The following is a 20987-nucleotide window of genomic DNA, read 5'->3' on the forward strand; positions in this document are numbered from 1 at the left end:
ACTTATAAATATGGCATGTCTGTCATTGCAGAGAGGTAGGACTGAATTTAATCAGGATTCATCATCGTCCCTCTCTGATTTGCATACAATGCGCGCGGTTGAAACCCAAAAATTACATAGAGGGTAAGTGCTGGTGCATATAATTTTGTTGGAACTATATTTCAGATATTACGGTAGCAGTCGGGGCCACCATGCCGGAAGTACAGTTGCGGGGATTCGGAACCAACTAGTATGGATGCTTGAGCGAACGGTAGTTTCAACCGATTGTTTTCACACAGGAAAGCCTCGAAACCCTCACTAGGTTGACTGTTTATGCATGAATTGCGCAAACCGCATGCAGCATGTCCGAACAAGACTTTCAGTCCCAGCTTGCTGCTATCATGGAGATCCTGGTTAAAGCAGCTGTGCGTGAAACTACTAAACTTTATGAAACGGGCGTTCTCGAGCTAAGGATCGAAATCGCCCAAATAAAGCAAGAAAACGAAACTCTGAAGTCAAGGTTGCAGTCTTCGGAAAATGCGTGGAGAGTCCGAGAAGGGGAAGAAAGCACGAAGGATGACAGCCTGAACGAAAAATATTTCCCAAGTAAGACGATGGAACTCGCCAGTGCAAGCGTAGACTTCAATGCCGTGTTCCCATAGTGACCTAGCTACTGTAGACCGCTATCTTACGCACTGCGTTGGTCTTAGCTATATTGCCAGTCTTTATAGACCTGTCTAGGGCCAATGGTGTACCAGCTCTCCAAAAACATGGTTGCTGTATTACACTAAAGTAAATTCAAGGTTTTTTTTTATTTGTATGCTTTGAATTCAGCTGAAAATAGACATATTTGTTATTTTGCAGTAAAAGAAATGTGTTTGCCTATTTGATTTGTGGGGCTACATTGAAAAGCCATTTCAAAAATACTATATTTGACATTTTTGTACAAAAATTAAAGCCACATCAGGCAGCTGTATTTTTACAGTAAGAAAATAGTGTTGCATTTGGAAAACACATGTGATTTAATTTTTTTTTTACCATAAAGAAGTCTACGTGTGGCAGCATTTTAATATGAAATGAAGTGTTGAATATCTGTTGGAAACTGAATGCACGAACCAGCTGACGTCAGTTCACTTTCACGTGTTTCGAAAAGCCTGAGAAAAACAAGCGTACCGTTAACGGCAGTGATTTATAGAAGGTTCTGGTTACACCGATGCGTTAACATTAACATTTAACTATCAGGATTTACATCAGGTGGCGCGCAGTTTACACTGACGGCTGTTTCAACATCGTGGGTCATTTAAGTTGTTCATCTACCCTTAAGAAATATAGTTAAAGTGATTGTATTGTTACAGCAGCTGTTATTACAGAAAAGCTAATGTCACAAACCTATTTAGTAAAATTGTGTTTGATACTATTTTTATATTTATCAGGGGTTTGGCTATTTAGAAATCCAAGTGAATGAAAATGGAAAACTACTGTCTGAGAAAATTGACTCGCAATTTCCATCATGCATTTTATTTCAATGCTTAAGTTAAGCTATATATCTGAAAACATCAAAACATATGCAATACCTATACAGCCAATTTGACAGACAAGAGAAAAACATAGCTTATTACTACATGTTCTGACACTCTGTATCTAATTGCATGAGCTAATGCACTAAGACAGGGCATGCATGTAGTTCAACAGTGATATTGTTCACTGAATAATGTTTTCTAAATCTAACTCAAAGCGAAATGCAGCTGCTTTCTTAACTTTATGAAGGATGCACAAAGGCATTTGAAGCAGGGAAGAATTTTGAACACATTCAAAGCAGGTCAGTTTGCTAATCTGAACGCTTCCTCTAATAAAGCTGTCACTTCTGTCATTGGCCAGCAGAACAGTATGTGCTAAGCGGCTGCTATTTCTGTGAGGCTGATTGTGACGCTGTTTTTCACACTGTTTTTCTTGCACGTTATTCTAATGTTCACCATCAAGCTGCAGCCAGCCAGGAAGTGGGGAAGAGCTGCAGTCACACTTGGCTTTTCGAGGGTCCCTCCTGTCAGGATAACGAGGAGAAAGAGGAGGAGGACGTGACCGTAGCAAACCCCATCTCCTCCTTTAAGGAGGAAAGTCCTGAGGTGGAATTCATCCTAATCAAGCAGGAGGTTAGTGAAGACAGAGGTCTATGTGAAGCAGTGGATGGGGTTTTGGGGGGGATTTTATTATTTTAATTTGTCTTTTTTCTGTCTCAGGATTCTGACATTGAGGAGTACACGCCTGAGATTTCACCTCTCGAGGGGGAGAGACGCAAGGCTGCTGGCAGAGACCTGCTTAGGGGAACATATGAAAATTGTAAGAAAATATTCTGCCTCGTGATGTTTTAATCATAATGCAGTCTTACTGCATAACCTTTGGTTTTTCAAAGGGTGTCTTCCATGTGCTTTTTTAAATTCTAGAGGGGAGGAGTCAGTATGAGTAGTTACATTACCATAATGGTGCAACACGATGGAGATTCTAAACGTTCTCAGAACTCTACTGCCATGAAGTAGGCAAGGGAGGTAAAACTGTGTCATGTATTCTGTTAGCATAAGTATTCATAATATTTAAGAACAGAAGTTTGTCTTGGAGGAATAAGAGCACGTAACATTTCACAAGTACAGTTCCAGAATCATGCATTGCCGATGTATTGTCAATGTAAGTAGATGAGCATACTCCTGCGCCTTTGTATTTGACCTTGATTTGTCATTCTGCGTCCTGTATACACGGCGTTAGCCCTGATCTGTGGCAGTGCAGCCTACTACTTCCTCCTTCTCTTGTTCTAGCTCTCCTGGTGGGAGCCGTAGGTTCTGCCACCTTCCCAGACATTGTAGAAACGGCTCCTACTGGCATACAGCCTGGACTAGGAAAAGACAGGTCAACACGGGCACCCAGGGGAGGACAATCTACATGCATAACAGAGCCAGGAAGCAAGCGCCTTCCCCAGAAACCCCATCAGAGCAGAATCAGTTACTCCAGCACCAAGGCCTCTGAGGACAGAGTGGAAGGTGTCAGGCTGCAAGGGATAGCCTACGCGGAGGAGAACAGCCTCAGAGAGGCTGGCAAGCCACCGTCACCCTGGCCCGTGGAGCAAAACCCCTCCGTTAAGTCCTCTCACATAAAAGTACAGCCTGTCCGTTTTACAGAAGAGGAAGCTGGTTGCACATCTCACACAGCTCAGCTCTTGAAATCTCACTACCCAAATGGTGGCTTCACTCCCTTACCCCATCTCGGCCACGATGCCAGGCCACAAGTTACATACAGCCTTGAGCCAACTGCCGAGGCTGATGCAATTCGCCTGGGGCAGGATGCAGACCATATGGGTGTCGGAGAGGAGCGTGACAGATTGGGGCACCTCCCTCAGTACCTTTTGGACAGCTGGAGCCCTGGTTCTTTGAAACCGATGAACACGTTGCCGAAGAACAAGCAACAGCAGCAGCAGCAAGGGTTTCCTTTCCAGTGTGGCCAGTGTGGGAAGGTCCTTAGTTCAGCCACTGCTCTCGAAGCCCACCAGAGCCTACATACAGGGGAGAGACCATACTCCTGCACCAAGTGCGGGAAAGCTTTCCCAAGCCTGCGCGGCCTCAATAGGCATAGCCAGGTCCACTCGGGAGAGAGGCAGCACCACTGCCACCAGTGCGGGAAAAGCTTCGTCTATCAGTTTAGCCTGACGAAACATCAGCTGATCCACTCGGGGGAGAGGGCGCACGCATGCAAGCACTGTGGCAAGAGTTTCGTTTTTAAGTCCGACCTCACTATACACACGCGCATGCATACAGGGGAGACGCCTTACGGCTGCAGCATCTGTGGGAAGGAGTTCAAGCACCGCAGAGCGCTAAACATGCACCTGCAGGGTCACTCGGGAGAGAGACGGCACCACTGCACCTACTGCGGGAAGAGCTTTTTGGACCTGGGTAATTTCAAACGGCACAAGCGAATTCACACTGGTGAGAAACCGTACAGCTGTCAGCTGTGCGGCAAGAAATTCACACAATCGGCACATCTCAAGAAACACTTTCTTACTCACAAGTGATATAGATGTTGCCATTGGCATGTTTTTAGAAGTAATGCTTCATAAAATGCAATTTGCAGGAATGCTGATAAAACATGAAACATTGAAGTATTATCTCCATTATAAGTACTTGATGTCTCTTCGGTGCCATTCTGGTTGCTTTTGTTAAAAAAAACAATTTTTGTTTCTCAGAGCAGGTAGCTGATTTTGACCACACTCATACCTTTTTTTATCTGCATATGTTTGCACTGTTCTTGAGTAAGTTGGGAGAATTGGCCATTTGATGATGTGTAAAAGTAGTCTGGGACACTCAGTCGATCTCAGTTATTGCCGTTTTCTTTCCATGATCGAGTTTTGTACATGGCCACACCCCTAAGACCAACAGATCCAGCTTCAAATGGGTGAAGATCATTCTAGCCATGATTCTTCCAATGAACTGTATTTTCAAAGTACTGTGTCTGTGAGTTGCTGCGCGGCAAAATTCAGTTTAAGAGAAGCATAAAGGAGAAAACAGTGTGTTCAGAGAACGGACTGCGTATGTAACAACTACACTTTGTTCAGCAAATGTATAAAAATGTTTTATCGTTCAGTTATCTGGGGAGAACTATAGGGATTTTTGTATTTTGTGCATTTGCAGAAAACAACCTTCTCTGTGTTATTTTTGCATAATAGCTTGCATAAAATTCTGGCATTTTTGTGAATTCGATTTTGCACTGTTCTTGCCTCCATAACGGCTCTTTCTGTCACTGAAATGGCACCCGTGTATATTGCCCATGTTTCATTAACCATGATAGTTTTTTGAGCTGGAGCCAGACTTAATTCTTCGCTGAAAACAGGACAGTGTTGGCCTGTCACATTGCAAATGAGCTGTCCATCCCTGGATGCACTTTCTGGCACATTCCCACACTTGGAAGAGCGTGCTCAGCTGTAACCTGTGACGGATGTTAGCTTTTTTAAAGTCAGAATCGGAAATCTTACTGGCAAAGATGTTTAATGGGAGCTTCCATAGCCACAAAATACAGAGGACAGATAACCAAAGCATATACAGGTGCAAAAATCTAAAACGAATCAGACTAACAAAAATTCTCAGTAAATTTCTTCTTAATGCAATATGTTTAAAAAGCACACCGTTTAAGATATGTTTGTAAACTGAAATATGGATGAGTACGTAGTTTGTGAGATAAATAACATTTAATGCTCACAAATATAATATGCCCTTCCTACACATTTAATGAGATGTAGTTGTAAATTGAGGTTGCAGCAACAGAAATCAAAGAGCACTTCAGTTTGGCAAATAACAGCCAAGAAAATACCAGTATTCAGCTACAGATGGGAGTTGCACACGGTCTTACTGCATGCCCCCGTTCTCTTGAGAGCATTCACTGTGAAACACACTGACAGGCCTGCCCATCCGCTGCTGTAGGTACATCTCCATCGTCCTCAGGGGCATGCGCCTCACGTCATAGCCCCAGACGGACCTCTTGGCATGGGTGTTTACGGGAACGATGTCCTGGCCGCTGAGGGGGTCGTTGCGGCCAATGGCGGCGTACGTGGGGAAGAAATCGCTGAGCTGGGCGGGGAGGCTGGTGTTGAAGGAAGGGCAGCAGTAGGCCGACCACAGGTACTCCGGCACAGCCACGCGGTTATTTATCCAACGGCCAGAGACGTAGGGCATCACCCCCGTCACGATGTACGCCTGACCCGTGCAGTAGTCGCTCAGCAGCTTGCGAACCGTGCTCTCCAGCGTGGCCCAGGGGCCTGAGTTGGAGCCGGCCTTCTGAGGCACGATGTTAGTGAGGGTGAAGGTGGCCTTCTTATCCTGCTCCTCTCGGAAGTGCTGGTTGGGGCTCAGGTGACCCTTGGTGTAAGACGAATTGAAGTAGTCCCTCAGCACCGCCTGACTCTCCACCACGTTCTGATCCACCGGTCCAGCAGGAAACGGCTGCATCTCTGGTTCGGCTTTGGAGTTGGCCAGCTGTGGGGTCAACAGAGAGGGTGGTCAGAAATTCTTTCTATGTGTTGAATGACACCATTGACCTCAAGTACATGTTTCTTCTGTTTTCCTTACAAGCACAGCTGTGAAAACGTCACTGACATTTCTCAATGTTTGCAGCAAAACCATGAAGAACAGCATGATGTTGTTTGAATTTTTGTTTTTAATGATTCCCATATTTTTTTCTTTACATTCTGCCAGTTTCCGAAGAACATATAGAGCAAGAACTTCCCTAAATGCTTTTTCAGAAATATAATGAAAATGTTGCTTTTGTGAAGAACGAAAAACAACATGAGAGCATACGCATACTGGGCGTACCTCACAGACACATGAAGCTAATGTTTCAGTCCATATTTTTTTAAGATGAAATAACTGTGTTGAATCTACTTTCAGAAGTCAACTCCCCTTTGAATGCCAGGCTGCTTGTGCCACATTTTTATGAGTTGGAAACTCATGTGCTGACTACATAGTTGTAAGAGCACATGCGATCCAAATGCACTGGGCAAATTAATTCTGCATGTATTTGTAGATGAACGTATGATTGTCAGAACGTTCATCTGCAATTCTTTTTTGCTGCCTTAAAAAACCTGACCTGGTGTACCGAAGTCAAAACAAGCAGTGTATTCAGAGTAAACATGGAAACCCTGCCCAGGTGTACTCCAGCAGTATTTTATATGCAAGACTGCATGAAAGCATTTTCTACACGTCTCACCTGTGGTTCGTACTTCCATGTATTTTTGGGTCTCTTCCTGCCCCCTGCGCTGAGCACATACGCAGAGTACAGAGGAGTGCGGTGCTCCCTGTGGTACAGGCTGGCGAAATGATACTTGTTGTGGTAGCGCTGGCAGATCTGGGGGCACCCCTCTCCCCCCAGTCCTTTCGGGGGGTGGCCCTTGTAGAAGAATTGGGGACAGGACGAAAAGTTTCCCACTTCCCCCCAGACTCCCAGGCAAAGGGTGACGAGCCCCAAAATCAGATACCATGTGCTGGAGAGAGACATCCTCCGGCGGGGGTCAGAGATGACCTGCAGCATCCCAAACCTCACGGTCCCAGTGGCGGGTTCGAGGTCTTTGGCTAAACGTCTGTGGCTGAAAGAAAGGCGCGGAGGCTTAGGCGTAGGCTCGGGTCTCCTCTCTCAGCGCTCCTCTTCGCTCTGACCCACCCTGTGAAGTCTTGCTGAAGCGTCAACGTTTCAGAGTTTTTACTTATATAGGGGGATGGAGGCAACTGCAAGACCCGCTGCGGCAGTTTCAGTTAACCACTTCCACATCAGTGACTCAGCCTCAGACTCGGGGGGGGGGGACTGCCTGCTGGGAAACTATGTTCTCAAAAAACACCTCTCATCACCCCTATGGCTGCTTACAAGGGGGAAATAACCAGTTAACCAGAAACTGGCCAGGGACACCAAAACTGACCTGGGTCACTGAAACCAGCTAAACTGAATTGACGTGTGACACAGAAACGGCCTACGCAGTCCGGAGCTGTGCAGACCAGCGGGCTGTTCAGAACGTGGAAGCAAACGTTTGTTTTTTTCTGTTATCATTTTTATATTAAATAACTTATTATTAAAATGTATTACATTTCATTCCATTTTCGTCACATCTGTATAATTGTTTTAAAACAACTGTGTAGCTTGCACTGAGCTGAACCAGCTTATGGAAGTTAGTGTAGTCAAAGTGCTCAAAAGTGCAGTATTACAGAGATATTGATCATCAGCATCAAAATTAGGTGTATTTCTGTAATGCTACATGGTGCTACTTCATAGTACTTAACACAGGCAGACATGGTGTGTGGAGCTGTTGTAAAATAAACGTTAATAGCAAAAAATAAACTTAATAAACAGTAATCATGAAATGGAGAGCAGATGAAAATACAGATCAACGTTGCCTTTTTTGCCGTAGCATTCACCACTCAGGTGAATAAAAATAAAAAAAAGTGGACACGAGGGTGCTAATCAGGTCTATTTAAAGCAGAGGACAGTGAACTCTGTATAGGTGTTAACATGTTAGAACAACGGTGTTGTGTTTTAGCCTGCAGGCCTTACATCTACCACTAGGGGGGTGTCAAGATGAAGTATTCGGGTGCTAAATCAGCTGCCCCCGTGAATAAAACTGTAATCTGTTTTAGTGGGTTTAATCTCCCTCAACTTCCAAAATTTGTCCATTTTCAATGCAGCTTCGGCACATATAAGGGGAAACGGCATACACAGAAAACTTGTGGTTTCACGCATTGATTCCTGTCATATCAGCCAGTATAAAGGGAGGGGCAGCTGCTCCTGATAGCAATAGGTGGATCTGGTGGTGTGGAAGGGGGTCTTTTCCCCCTTCAGTGGCCATCCCTTATGACTGCCTTTCCAAGCAGTCATTCCCACGCATGCATATTGATGAGACAAAACTGAATTTCCCAGCAGTGAGGCACCAGGCTGAAAGTAAAGAAGGGAAGCATGTTGCACAATGTGAGAATTGCACGGTGCTCGACAATCAGACAGTTTTCAGTGGATTCCACTTTTCAGGATTTCCCATTCAAAAGGACATTTTCCTTTCCTTTCAGGTCACACCAGCAACAGCTTCCTGTAATGACATTTAAAATGTCTTCTTTTCTGTATTATGCACTAAGGTGTTTCTGAAAGCCACCTCGGCTTCATCTCAAAATTGTGATGAACGCTCACTGAAACATGCTCTAGTTCTGTCAGTGTTTCAACATGCGCAGGCATGAAATTCTACAGGCATCTCATTTTACCATAAAATGAAAAGAAATACCCAGCATGTCAGTGACCCCATTGGTTAACTATGAAGTGAAAAGCTGAAAACATTTTTTTTTGTTGACAAAATGGAGCCTTTTTCAATACATATTTTGCTCATTGATTTTTGTATGAATCTGTGTAAACACAGATATTTACCCCTTGCTTCCTTTGTGTTTTTTGAATGATAGCAACAATACTGACGTGGCATTGCAGTACTGTAGTTATACAGTATGGTAACCTTCCCGAGGTACTGTTGTGCGTTTTTGACAAATGATGAATTAGGTGCTCAGGATACAGATAAGCTGTAGGATCAGCTCTGTGTGTGTGTGCGTGCATGCGTGTGTGTGTGTGTGTGTGTGTGTGTGTGCCCGTGATATACAGAAGTGTTATATACTGATAAAGAGCAGGTCATATAGAGAAGCATTTAAGAATGACATAACGCTAAAGGTGCCGGAGTGAGCGGCTCGCAGTGTGGAGGCAGCGGAGGAATGCTGTGTGAGTGCATTCCTGCCACTGAGTCTGTTCAAGCCCACGCACTTCAGCCTGATGCAGTAAATCACACCTGCTTCTGTGTTAGCAGGGGTGTTTTATAATCACTGCGTGGCCACAGTGCTGGTGAAGGCGGGGTTTCCTTTAGTCTTGTTGCCTTTTTTTTAAAAATCAGGAATAGGGAGGCGCCCTGCGCATGTTTGTTCCCTTTTCAGCGAGGGTTAAACATTAACCGTTTATTTTATCCGACTTGCTGAAATATTGCCCCGTGTTCTGCCTTTTCTCATCATGGAAAATGATACTACATTGCATTACATAATGCTGTTATCCAGAGCAACTTACACAGGTTACAATTTTTACATGTTATCCATTTATACGGCTGGTTATACAGCTGGTTGTGCAGCTGAGTATGGATATATAGTAGGTTATAGTTAATGGTAAAATATACATTGCTGAGAGTTTTATGATGTGCTGACTTAAAGAACACAAGCAGCTGTTTTTTTTTTTTTACTGTAACAGTCTTATTGACGATCTCAAAAACTCACATATAAGATATGATAATCTTTTGGGATTAGGGTTTTTACTAATCAAGGAAATATATATTTTTAATATTTTATATTTTTTATAAATGTATATTATATATGTGTGCGTGTGTGTTTACAGAGATGCATACTATATATATATATATATATATATATAGCTGAAGTTAGTGACAAAGTGATTAACCACAAGGTGTGAAAGTTTATTTTTCAGTTCTTTTGACCATCAGAGCTTGCAGAAGGCTAGAACCCTCTGCTGTGGGTGTAACGACAAGTCTGTCTCTGTCTGCCCTATGCCTCTGCCAGCTGCCCTGTTTTATACAGTGCACTGTTTCTACTGCTCATTACACTACATTACATTATTGTCATTTAGTAGATGCTGTCATCCGCATGACTTACATAGGTTAAGTCTTTTGATATTTACAGAGCCAACTGTGGGTTAAGTACCTTATCAAAGGGTACAACGGCAGGGCCCCAGCCAGGAATCAAACCAGCAACCTTTCGGTTACAAGCGCTTACTCCTTTACCACTATGCCACAATGCCACCCTGCTACTGTTACTGCTTCCCTCTGAGCTCTCGGCCAGTGAATGATCACAGTAGTGAGTGCTGTGAGATGAGTCATTGCTGACAAGCATGAAAAACGAGAGCAAGGTGAATAAGACTGAGTTGTTCATTTACATTGATGTGCATGTCCCCTACAGCAAGACGGTCACCTATATTGTCTAAATATGCAGGGGGAAAATATTTGAAATACATTTGTGTCTAAAAAAGAGCAAGAGGCCAAACCCTCTGAGAAAATTATCCAGACCCTGAATTCCAAGATTAAACAAACTGACACCCCACTTTGTTTTCCAGGAAGTCTTTTTTCAAAATGCTGTCGATCCAGTACTCAGAATGTAGCTGGTACAGGGCTTCTCATTTGTGACTGAATGGTCGGCTCAAAGGTATGACCTGATCTGACCCCATGTGAACTGTAAATATGGAGTGGAGGGTAGAGAATTTCTCACCACATTGTAAGTTTATTCAAAACTGTGAGATACTCTCCAACTATGTGTCTCTGCCTTTTTTCCACAACACAAGGCAGGCAAGAAATAGCTCCTACTTCTCCCCCTGGTGGATGGAGATTTGCTGGACAAGTAGCCAAGGTAGGCATGGATGAGTGTAGGGTCCACTGTAAGCCGATTGTTATCTTGCTTAAGACAACAAATTCATACCAGTATTAACTGGAATAAAAGCGGTGAAATGCACTGTGCAAACGTTGTAGTGTAGAGGCAGGGCGCGGGTTTTCAGAATGTGTGAGAAGTAAGTAAGTACTTTTTTTCTCTGTAAATCTGCGGCACGGGCCATCCGCGGTACATCATCACCAGGTTCCTCTTTCTTGAAAGTGCTCCCATTGTTTTGAGTCTGCAGTTCAGGGAAGACTCTCCTTTTGCAAAGCCGAGCTCTGTGAAGAATCTTACACTGCGCAAGTATGATTTGATGGTCACTGGTGACCGTTCAATACGTCATTGAAGATTTTAGCAATCCACTATGATAAGACTGCCCGATGCAAATCAATGCAACTTTTACCCTCATTAAATGTACGTTATAATGAGCCACGGGATGCAACTACAACGCTCGCCAGTTCATGCAGAAACATTACTGTAGAGTAAGTAATGTCTGTAATGCTACGCTATTGTATGTATGAAAGACAGCACCTTGCTTTTAATTTTTTGCATTGTTTGACTTACTTGTGAAATAGTACGTCACAGAAAGGTATGCAATGCTTACTCGAGCGAGCTGTAGTCTGCACAGGTCGCGAGTTTTTACTTGATCTTTAAATTCCACGAACCCCGGGAAAGTGTACGCGGGCGGAGCGAGAACAAAACACGTTCGCGCATGCCTTCGGTGCGCTTCTCGCGACTACAGCTCAGACGGCTTCGTCTGCTCTACTTGGTCACACCCTGTTGTTCAGGGAGACGTCTTGCACTTAACTTCAAAATTGTTATTCGCCTCCCAGCATGCCGATCGTGGGAGATGGCTTCCGAGGCAAGCGCTCTTGAAGAACTGCACAGCGAGCTAACTTGTCCCGTGTGTCTGGAACTCTTCCGCGAGCCGGTGATACTTGAGTGCGGGCACCACTTTTGCCGTCAGTGTATAAGCCAGTGCTGGGACGCCAAGCCCGAGGAAAGCCCCTCTTGTCCGCAGTGTCGGAAGACATGCACCGCGAAACTCCGTCCAAACTCTCTGCTCTGCAACGTCGTTGACAGCGTGAGGCGGGCAAGGGAGATGGACACGCACTCCCTGTCCCGGGAGAGGACGCAGAAGGCACCGGCGAGCGCCAGCGGCCCCGAGCCCAGCCCGGAGCGGGACCACTGCGAGGAGCACGAGGAGAAGCTGAAGCTCTTCTGCGAGGACGACCAGGTCGCGATCTGCCTGGTGTGCGGCATGTCGAGGGACCACAAGACGCACAGCGTCATCCCGATCAACGAAGCCTTCGACAACTACAAGGTACAACTTTCCTCCTGTGTTCACAACGAGCAGGCAGACAACACCATGACTTCATACAGAAAGCACTGCATACATTATAACACTGAATAATAACACTGAATGAACCATTGCCTACATTGCAACACTTCCGCTTTCTTTCTTTTCTAACCTACTTTCTAAACGGAAATAATGCTGCAAAATAACAAGCCACAAGGACCTTGTTAACTTAACCTTCCTTTTCAAATGTGTGGTTGATGCACGGGTAATTATCTTCAAATAAATGACCCATCCTCTGTTTCTTTCCCCCAGTAGTCATGCTGGAGAGCTAAATTGGATTTTTCAATGTATGTCAACGGTTACCGCGAATAGTTTTAAACTGGATGATGTGGGGAAACCCCGATGTTGTTACCATCTTTCTTTTTTCCAATCAGTAAAACCTACACGATCTGCCAGCTTCACTTACTGTTTTCAGATACTTTACATTTGAATGATAAGCCATGATGTGGAAACTGTATTACTTATGTTTTCCAAAAGAGAGCACAATACCGACGCTTTATTGCAATGTAAAGTGGAAGAGGCGGAATAAACTTTAATTACAATCAGAGTTAGATTTTACACTGCATTTACATTTTACATATGATAAGAGTAGCATCGGGCTTGTGTTCACCGAGCTGCTATTTATAAAAAGAGTTTTCCTTTTTAAATTAGTCTAGGTGACTACTACACACACAATCGAGTGTTTCACCAGATGGTCCGCGTGACTGGACTGTTATTTCCAAATCCGTCTTTGGAGTTCTCTGTGTGCATTTGCGTGTTTGAGGAATTTAACATGCAAGTGTAGCCTTCAGATTCACTGAGGCCGCACTGACGTATGTTACTGTTGGTTGGAAACGGCGCAAATTCACTGATATTTCACTGCAAGATGAAATATCAATGAACCATATTCTTCAAAAAAAACTCAATATATTCGTTCAAAACACTACAGATGGCATTTTCTTACGTAAAACTCTAGCTAACACAAATTCAGGTTTGAAAATATTTCAGTGCTGGTATTCAAGATTGGTAAAATATTTTATGTAGTAAGTAGACTGTTGTGTAGTTCATCAGACTCCCATATACAGGGAAAATTGCATATGTTTATTATTGTTTTTTTACATATTAGGTGGTTGCAGGTTAAGAACAAACACAAGCACAGTGCTAAATCTGCAGTGCTCCATGCAGAATTTAAAATTAATTATGCAAAACTGCATCCTCCGGTATTTTAGGAGGAAAGATGAACTAAGGTATTCACCCAGTATCAGAGAATCTGTGTGTTCTAAATTCTGTTGGTTTGACTCGTAGGATTTGACTCTGGTTGGGGCTGTTGGCCTATGTGTATGTTGTGTGAGTCTCTGCACTTTCGTCTGACCTGTTATATAATGTGTGCCATTAAAGCTCTGGTGTGTGAAGTGATTTATGTCTGACTCACTCCGTGCTATGTGCAGGGCTAGCTACTGCGTGAGAGTGTGTGGGAGTGGAATCTCTGAGTCACAGCATGTTTGTGTGCAGGAGAAGCTCTCCGCTGCGTTACACGCTGTGTGTCTGTGTGCAGGAGAAGCTCTCCGCTGCGTTACACACTGTGTGTCTGTGTGCAGGAGAAGCTCTCCGCTGCGTAACGCACTGTGTGTCTGTGTGCAGGAGAAGCTCTCCGCTGCGTAACGCACTGTGTGTTTGTGTGCAGGAGAAGCTCTCCGCTGCGTAACGCACTGTGTGTCTGTGTGCAGGAGAAGCTCTCCGCTGCGTAACGCACTATGTGTTTGTGTGCAGGAGAAGCTCTCCGCTGTGTGTTTGTGTGCAGGAGAAGCTCTCCGCTGCGTAACGCACTGTGTGTCTGTGTGCAGGAGAAGCTCTCCGCTGCGTAACGCACTGTGTGTTTGTGTGCAGGAGAAGCTCTCCGCTGTGTGTTTGTGTGCAGGAGAAGCCCTCCGCTGGGTTACACACTGTGTGTTTGTGTGCAGGAGAAGCTCTCCGCTGCGTTACGCTCTGTGTGTTTGTGTGCAGGAGAAGCTCTCCGCTGCGTTACACACTGTGTGTCTGTGTGCAGGAGAAGCTCTCCGCTGCGTTACACACTGTGTGTCTGTGTGCAGGAGAAGCTCTCCGCTGCGTAACGCGCTGTGTGTTTGTGTGCAGGAGAAGCTCTCCGCTGCGTAACGCACTGTGTGTTTGTGTGCAGGAGAAGCTCTCCGCTGCGTAACGCACTGTGTGTTTGTGTGCAGGAGAAGCTCTCCGCTGCGTAACGCACTGTGTGTTTGTGTGCAGGAGAAGCTCTCCGCTGCGTAACGCGCTGTGTGTTTGTGTGCAGGAGAAGCTCTCCGCTGCGTTACGCTCTGTGTGTTTGTGTGCAGGAGAAGCTCTCCGCTGCGTAACGCGCTGTGTGTTTGTGTGCAGGAGAAGCTCTCCGCTGCGTAACGCACTGTGTGTTTGTGTGCAGGAGAAGCTCTCCGCTGCGTTACGCTCTGTGTGTTTGTGTGCAGGAGAAGCTCTCCGCTGTGTGTTTGTGTACAGGAGAAGCTCCGCTGCGTAACGCACTGTGTGTTTGTGTGCAGGAGAAGCTCTCCGCTGCGTTACACACTGTGTGTTTGTGTGCAGGAGAAGCTCTCCGCTGCGTAACGCACTGTGTGTCTGTGTGCAGGAGAAGCTCTCCGCTGCGTAACGCACTGTGTGTTTGTGTGCAGGAGAAGCTCTCCGCTGCGTAACGCACTGTGTGTCTGTGTGCAGGAGAAGCTCTCCGCTGCGTAACGCACTATGTGTTTGTGTGCAGGAGAAGCTCTCCGCTGTGTGTTTGTGTGCAGGAGAAGCTCTCCGCTGCGTAACGCACTGTGTGTCTGTGTGCAGGAGAAGCTCTCCGCTGCGTAACGCACTGTGTGTTTGTGTGCAGGAGAAGCTCTCCGCTGTGTGTTTGTGTGCAGGAGAAGCCCTCCGCTGGGTTACACACTGTGTGTTTGTGTGCAGGAGAAGCTCTCCGCTGCGTTACGCTCTGTGTGTTTGTGTGCAGGAGAAGCTCTCCGCTGCGTTACACACTGTGTGTCTGTGTGCAGGAGAAGCTCTCCGCTGCGTTACACACTGTGTGTCTGTGTGCAGGAGAAGCTCTCCGCTGCGTAACGCGCTGTGTGTTTGTGTGCAGGAGAAGCTCTCCGCTGCGTAACGCACTGTGTGTTTGTGTGCAGGAGAAGCTCTCCGCTGCGTAACGCACTGTGTGTTTGTGTGCAGGAGAAGCTCTCCGCTGCGTAACGCACTGTGTGTTTGTGTGCAGGAGAAGCTCTCCGCTGCGTAACGCGCTGTGTGTTTGTGTGCAGGAGAAGCTCTCCGCTGCGTTACGCTCTGTGTGTTTGTGTGCAGGAGAAGCTCTCCGCTGCGTAACGCGCTGTGTGTTTGTGTGCAGGAGAAGCTCTCCGCTGCGTAACGCACTGTGTGTTTGTGTGCAGGAGAAGCTCTCCGCTGCGTTACGCTCTGTGTGTTTGTGTGCAGGAGAAGCTCTCCGCTGTGTGTTTGTGTACAGGAGAAGCTCCGCTGCGTAACGCACTGTGTGTTTGTGTGCAGGAGAAGCTCTCCGCTGCGTTACAGAAGGTGCAGCTGCAGATGGAGGAGGCCTCTCGGTCACAGGCCCAGACCAACCAGAAAATGATGGAAATAAAGGTAATAAACACCATGTTCACGCCTCTACCTGGGGCAATGTGTGTTTCATAGGGCTGTTAGTGTGTGTGTGTGTGTGTGTGTGTGTGTGCGTGCGCACACGCGTGCATGTGGTTTGGGGTTTGTCTCTGTGTCCTTCTTTGACTTTACCATATGCTGTATGGTTGTCTGTACATGCTTTCAGTATCTTTGTCACTGTCATTGTCATTTGTGTGTGTGCGTGCGTGCGTGTGTGCGTGCGCGCGCGCGCCTATGTGGTCTGGGGTTTTTTGTGCTGTGTGGCTGTATGTTCAGGCTTTCAGCTTCCTTCTCACTGTCATTGTCATTTATGGGTGTGTCTGTGTCTGTGACTGTCAGTCCCTCGGTGTTCATACAGTAGGGCAGAGCCTTTGTTACACTCTGCCTGCTACACCCTGCGTAGCTCCAGCTTCTGCTGTCATGATGAGTTGTAACTGATAGATGACCAGGTCCTCTGTGTCTCGAGGAGAAAAACCACAAGAGGAAGTGTTTACTACAGGAAAGGGCACAGAATGTTTTGGGTTTGGCAGTGGTACTGATGGTCTTATGATTTGACATATCACCGCGCCGCAACTTCTGCATTGAAGAATGTAGTTCATTAATGGACTTGAGCTTACAAAAAGAATTACAACTACCTCAAAGTTTACCCATTGGCAATCCCTTACCCTGACAAAATATCCTGGTCTACAAAGATGTGATTACTCACAAAATATGATCTGGAACATTTTTCCAACCTTAAAACATCGGGTTGTGTCAAAGCTGATTGTCCTTTCTGAAGTTGGTCAGTGCACAGTACAGCCCCTTAAACTAAACCCTGTTTGTCGGTTGGTGCAGAACACTGAATATTTGTGTAGTTTGACAATGATATATAATAAATAAAGTGTGGGTGCAGTAGTTGCCCCAGTTCTGTCCCTTTAGAGGAAGTTGCTTATCTTTTTCCTCCACCTTAGACTGGCTTAGTTGGGACGGCTGTCATAGTTGGTGCAAAAAAAAGATAAAAAAGACCCCAGTAGTTCATGCACGAAGGGCAGGTCTGTTATAAGTTGTGTCGTGGGAAGAAACAGGAAGGAGAAATTAAAGTAAATAACTGACAGGGCTTATCTTTGTGGTTGTTCCAGCATGTGCCATGTATGTCATAATCATGGTGTTTCCCACCCTGCGGTGTCCTGCTTAGAAAGTTAAACCGTGGATGGGTAGAACAGGTCTGCATCTACTACATCGTCATAGCTAAACAAATAGGGATGCCCGTGTAGCACAGAGCCATGCAGGGCTATCTTATGATCTTGTGGTGCAGATGGGGAGGAAACTTCTGTGCATGGACACAGAGGCCTTTCAAACGATGAGCAGCAGCATGCGCGACAATGGGGGCTCCTGCACCACTCGCTACAAACAGCAGGTGGAGCAGTTTAAAAAAAATATTAATTATGTATTTTAAAAACTGAAGCACAAGTCAGGATATATTTGGAAGAGAGCTTTGCCTGAGTAACATAAAATAAATTTAATGCCTATTGAGTGCTCTTCTGGAGTCAAACGCCACACTCACACGCACACTCGCACACGCACGCATACTCACGCACGCACACGCACACGCACACGCACACAATTACAGTTGCTCAGTGAGCAATGTATCCGGTGGAATCTCCAGTTTTGTCAGTTTACTGAAACACTTACAGCTGTCTGTCACTATTAACTAAAACAGACATTCATTCCTTACCACTCTCACTCAGTCTGAGACACACATTAACACACGTTACTGCTTTAACACACCTTTTACACACTTTTTCCCCAGCACTGGCAAGGCTAACCGTTCACAGTGGGTGTGAGTGCGAGGGCAAGAGGGTGAGCAAGTGGGCAGGTCAGCAGGAAAGTGAGCGGGCGAGAGAGTGAGCGGGAGAGTGGATGGGTGAGCAGCCGGGCGAGGGACTGGGAGAGCGAGAGATCCCCGGTGCAGTGACCCTCCCCACCCCTCCGTCTCTCAGGAGCAGGCGGGAGCCCTGGAGGAGCAGATCGGCTGGGAGTTCCGGCAGCTGCGGGAGTTCCTGGAGCAGGAGGAGCAGGAGGTGAAGAACCGTCTGCGCAGGGAGAAGGAGGAGAGGCTGAGGATGCTGGACGAGTCCCTGCAGCGCACCGCCGAGCAGGTCAGCCAGCTGGAGCTCGCCGCCGAGCAGCTGCGCGCCAAGCTGAGGGAGGAGGAGAACCCCGCCCAGCTGCGGGTGAGGACGGGGGGGTGGGGTGGGGGGGGGAGGGAACGGAGGAGAGAGGGAGGGAGGGAGGGGAACGAGGAGTTAAAAAGATAGCGGAGAGCAGGCTACACTTACAAGATTACTCCACTGGGATAAGACCCTCTCATAGAACGCATATCCATACTGCCACCTTCCTGCTTAAGAAATCCACCAGGGTAGACCTCTTAGAATGGCATATTTTAACCAGGGGCACAGCAACAGGAACTCATACTTTTTTTTATTTGTTCTCAGGGAATAAAGAGTTTCATCAGTGGGTGAGTACTCTGCTCTTTGTTATAAGTTTCGTATCCCATAGACTATTCTCTGTCAGTGGCAGCAGTGTGGCTTAGTGGTAAGGAGCAGGACTTGTAACCGAAAGGTCGCTGGCTCAATTCCCCACTGGAGCACTGCTGCTGTGCCCTTGGCCGAGGTAGCTAACGCAGAATCGCCACGACATAAATGGATAAAAATTGTTGCCTATGTAATTTGCTCTGGATAAGAGCATCTGTTAAATGACAATAATGTAATGTGATATGGTCAGGCCTGACAGGCCGTCAGATTTGATCTGATCTGTCAGCTGAGCTCTGCCTTCTGATCCCGTTCTGTTGCTTCACAGTGCAGAGGCGTTGTTCCAGCGCCCCCCGGAGGTCTCCACGGACCTGCAGCCGGGCCAGTTTGTGGGGCCTCTGCAGTACAAGGTGTGGAGGAAGATGGGCAGCATCCTGCAGCCAGGTACTGTGACAGGTGGCACACCTGAGCAGCGCTGGAGGGGGTCTGTCAGAGCTGAAGAGTGCATCACTGCTCAGAGTGTCCATGACCTTGCAGCAGTATTCTGAAAGACTACCGGAATTGCCGTGAAATCCTGTAGGGTATTATTTTGATGTAATAGCATGCTTTAGCATTTTTGAGGTTGCACAACTTGCCACAAGTTGAGTTCAGTTCTGGTTCACCAGTGGCACCTATTAACATGTTAATTGACATCTGATTTAACTGATGATATAGTTCAGAGGGCACAACCTACACACTGAGTTTGACTGTCTGTACTAGACGCTCTTGAGTGGAATATGTCAACCCCTGGTGAGTTTCTATGTCAGTGTCGCAATCTGTGTGAGGTCGGTGTGCGGTACCCTGGGCTTCTCTCTGCTTCGCAGCTGTCGCCCCACTGACCCTTGACCCCAACACGGCTTACCCGCGCCTGACGGTGTCGCCCTGCCAGACCAGCGTGAGGGTGGGCGAGATCCAGCCCAACCTGCCCGACAACCCCGAGCGCTTCACCCGCTACAACATCGTGCTGGGCTCCCAGGGCTTCTCCTCGGGAAGGCACTATTGGGAGGTGGAGGTGGGGGAGAAGACGGCCTGGGGCTTGGGTCTGGCCACTGAGTCCGTCAACAGGAAGGAGGAGATCAGCCTGTGCCCCGAGGACGGCTTCTGGACGCTGGTGCTGCGCAACGGGGATGAGTACGAGGCCTGCACGGACTCGGAGCACCCGCTCAGCCTGACCCGCAAGCCGCGCCGCGTCGGCGTCTACCTGGACTACCCCCACGGCCAGGTGGCCTTCTATGACGCCGGGGACATGACCCACCTCTTCACCTTCTCCGACACCTTCACCGAGAGGGTGTACCCCTATTTCAACCCCTGGCCCATCATCAACGGCCGGAATAGGGAGCCCCTGACCATCGTCACCCCGCGGTTGTGAACTGGGGGCGGGGGTCGGGGGGGGGGGCTGTCCTCGCAGAAACACAGGGATAAACATTTATCAGCCAGCCTTAAAAGCACCATGTAACTTTCCCCTGGCAATGATTTTAACATGATTTATAGGAATCTGGTATCATGTTTCAATTGCACACATACAAGGCAATTTCTAGCACCAGAGTCTGGATCATTGCTAGAGCAAAACTAGGCATCTTTTGTGTACTTGAGGACCGCAGAGGATTTCAGTTTTTTGTTTTATGGCCATTTTTATCCATGGTTTTATTGGAAAAATTGGTACCGCAGAAAACCCTGGTGCGTTCAATGATTCATAGCAATAAACCACATCCAGCATCTGAAGTCAGGGCAGAGACCCTGTGATCTGAAAGTAAGGACCATCAGATCTAGTATTGACAACATTTTGGAAGAAAGTGAAGAGCTTCTTTCTATGACTGACAGGTAATTTAACTTGACACTACAACAAAAAAGATTTAATGTAATCTGATTAAATTATGTTAGGTATTACAGTGGGTGTGAGTTTCATGCACTCGATAGTGTGAAGATTTAATGAATTGCATAACAGTTGTTATTTTAATTTTTTTTTCTATTTAACACTTAAGAGTATATAAGCGTTACGTCTATATACTAACCTGATTTGTAATACTTTGTATAGGCGCTAACTGAAACATATACATCATAACCACCTGTATCCGGATTACAAAGCAGCTGTAAGCGCGCGCCCAGATATGCTTTTTAGCCGAGTGTGACACAGTGTCTGTGTAAGGCCCAGATGTAATGGCACACAGGGTTTGGGAATGGGGAGGTTTGCATTGCTTTCAGAGGGACCGACCACCGTGTCTTTACACAGTATCCATTCATGAAAGGTGCAGGGCAGCGGTGTGGGGAAGTCACGTGCAGGAAAGATAATCTTGCACTCCAGGACCAGGACTAGTTACTTAATTGGGTCTATTAATTAGTTAATTTGACCAATTACTACACTACATTAATGAAGGTGACCATGCGCCCATGCAGACTACCTGGAGCTCACGGGGCAGGGTTGTAGGTTGCAGGTGCTAAGTTTACTGCCGTTTTTCTTGAATGTGTTGTAGCTCCTTTTACATATTGTCCTTATATATTGAA

The 20987-nt window shown here is 46.5% G+C and overlaps 3 protein-coding genes across 3 annotated transcripts; 2 read left to right on the forward strand and 1 right to left on the reverse strand.

The window, feature by feature from the left end:
• The first annotated feature begins 47 nt into the window (after window positions 1–47).
• On the forward strand, window positions 48–4033 carry LOC118793552 (zinc finger protein 37 homolog). Its single transcript, XM_036551776.1, has 4 exons — window positions 48–585; window positions 1960–2129; window positions 2217–2316; window positions 2787–4033. Exons 1-4 carry the CDS (start codon window positions 342–344, stop codon window positions 4031–4033), a joined length of 1761 nt encoding a protein of 586 aa, XP_036407669.1. The 5' UTR covers window positions 48–341.
• A 1201-nt stretch (window positions 4034–5234) lies between these two features.
• LOC118792976 (endonuclease domain-containing 1 protein-like) lies at window positions 5235–7090 on the reverse strand. Its single transcript, XM_036550891.1, has 2 exons — window positions 6718–7090; window positions 5235–5987 (listed from the first exon to the last, which is right to left on the reverse strand). Exons 1-2 carry the CDS (start codon window positions 7036–7038, stop codon window positions 5361–5363), a joined length of 948 nt encoding a protein of 315 aa, XP_036406784.1. The 5' UTR covers window positions 7039–7090; the 3' UTR covers window positions 5235–5360.
• A 4616-nt stretch (window positions 7091–11706) lies between these two features.
• LOC118792966 (zinc-binding protein A33-like) lies at window positions 11707–20301 on the forward strand. Its single transcript, XM_036550877.1, has 6 exons — window positions 11707–12267; window positions 15826–15921; window positions 17916–18149; window positions 18411–18433; window positions 18775–18890; window positions 19310–20301. The coding sequence occupies exons 1-6, from the start codon at window positions 11794–11796 to the stop codon at window positions 19852–19854; spliced, it is 1488 nt and encodes a 495-aa protein (XP_036406770.1). The 5' UTR covers window positions 11707–11793; the 3' UTR covers window positions 19855–20301.
• Window positions 20302–20987: the final 686 nt, after the last annotated feature.

Source organism: Megalops cyprinoides, chromosome 18, assembly GCF_013368585.1.
Source record: "Megalops cyprinoides isolate fMegCyp1 chromosome 18, fMegCyp1.pri, whole genome shotgun sequence".
Taxonomy (NCBI): domain Eukaryota; kingdom Metazoa; phylum Chordata; class Actinopteri; order Elopiformes; family Megalopidae; genus Megalops; species Megalops cyprinoides.

Bases quoted from the DNA above. Each gene is read 5' to 3' on its own strand.
- LOC118792966 (XM_036550877.1), top strand. From the start codon at position 11,794: ATGGCTTCCGAGGCAAGCGCTCTTGAAGAACTGCACAGCGAGCTAACT. The intron at 12,268-15,825 runs GTACAACTTTCC...GTTTGTGTGCAG, and splicing joins AAGCCTTCGACAACTACAAG to GAGAAGCTCTCCGCTGCGTT. The intron at 18,150-18,410 runs GTGAGGACGGGG...ATTTGTTCTCAG, and splicing joins AGAACCCCGCCCAGCTGCGG to GGAATAAAGAGTTTCATCAG.
- LOC118792976 (XM_036550891.1), bottom strand. From the start codon at position 7,038: ATGCTGCAGGTCATCTCTGACCCCCGCCGGAGGATGTCTCTCTCCAGC. The intron at 5,988-6,717 runs GTGAGACGTGTA...TTGACCCCACAG, and splicing joins CATGGAAGTACGAACCACAG to CTGGCCAACTCCAAAGCCGA.
- LOC118793552 (XM_036551776.1), top strand. From the start codon at position 342: ATGTCCGAACAAGACTTTCAGTCCCAGCTTGCTGCTATCATGGAGATC. The intron at 586-1,959 runs GTAAGACGATGG...TTCACCATCAAG, and splicing joins GAACGAAAAATATTTCCCAA to CTGCAGCCAGCCAGGAAGTG. The intron at 2,317-2,786 runs GTAAGAAAATAT...CTCTTGTTCTAG, and splicing joins TAGGGGAACATATGAAAATT to CTCTCCTGGTGGGAGCCGTA.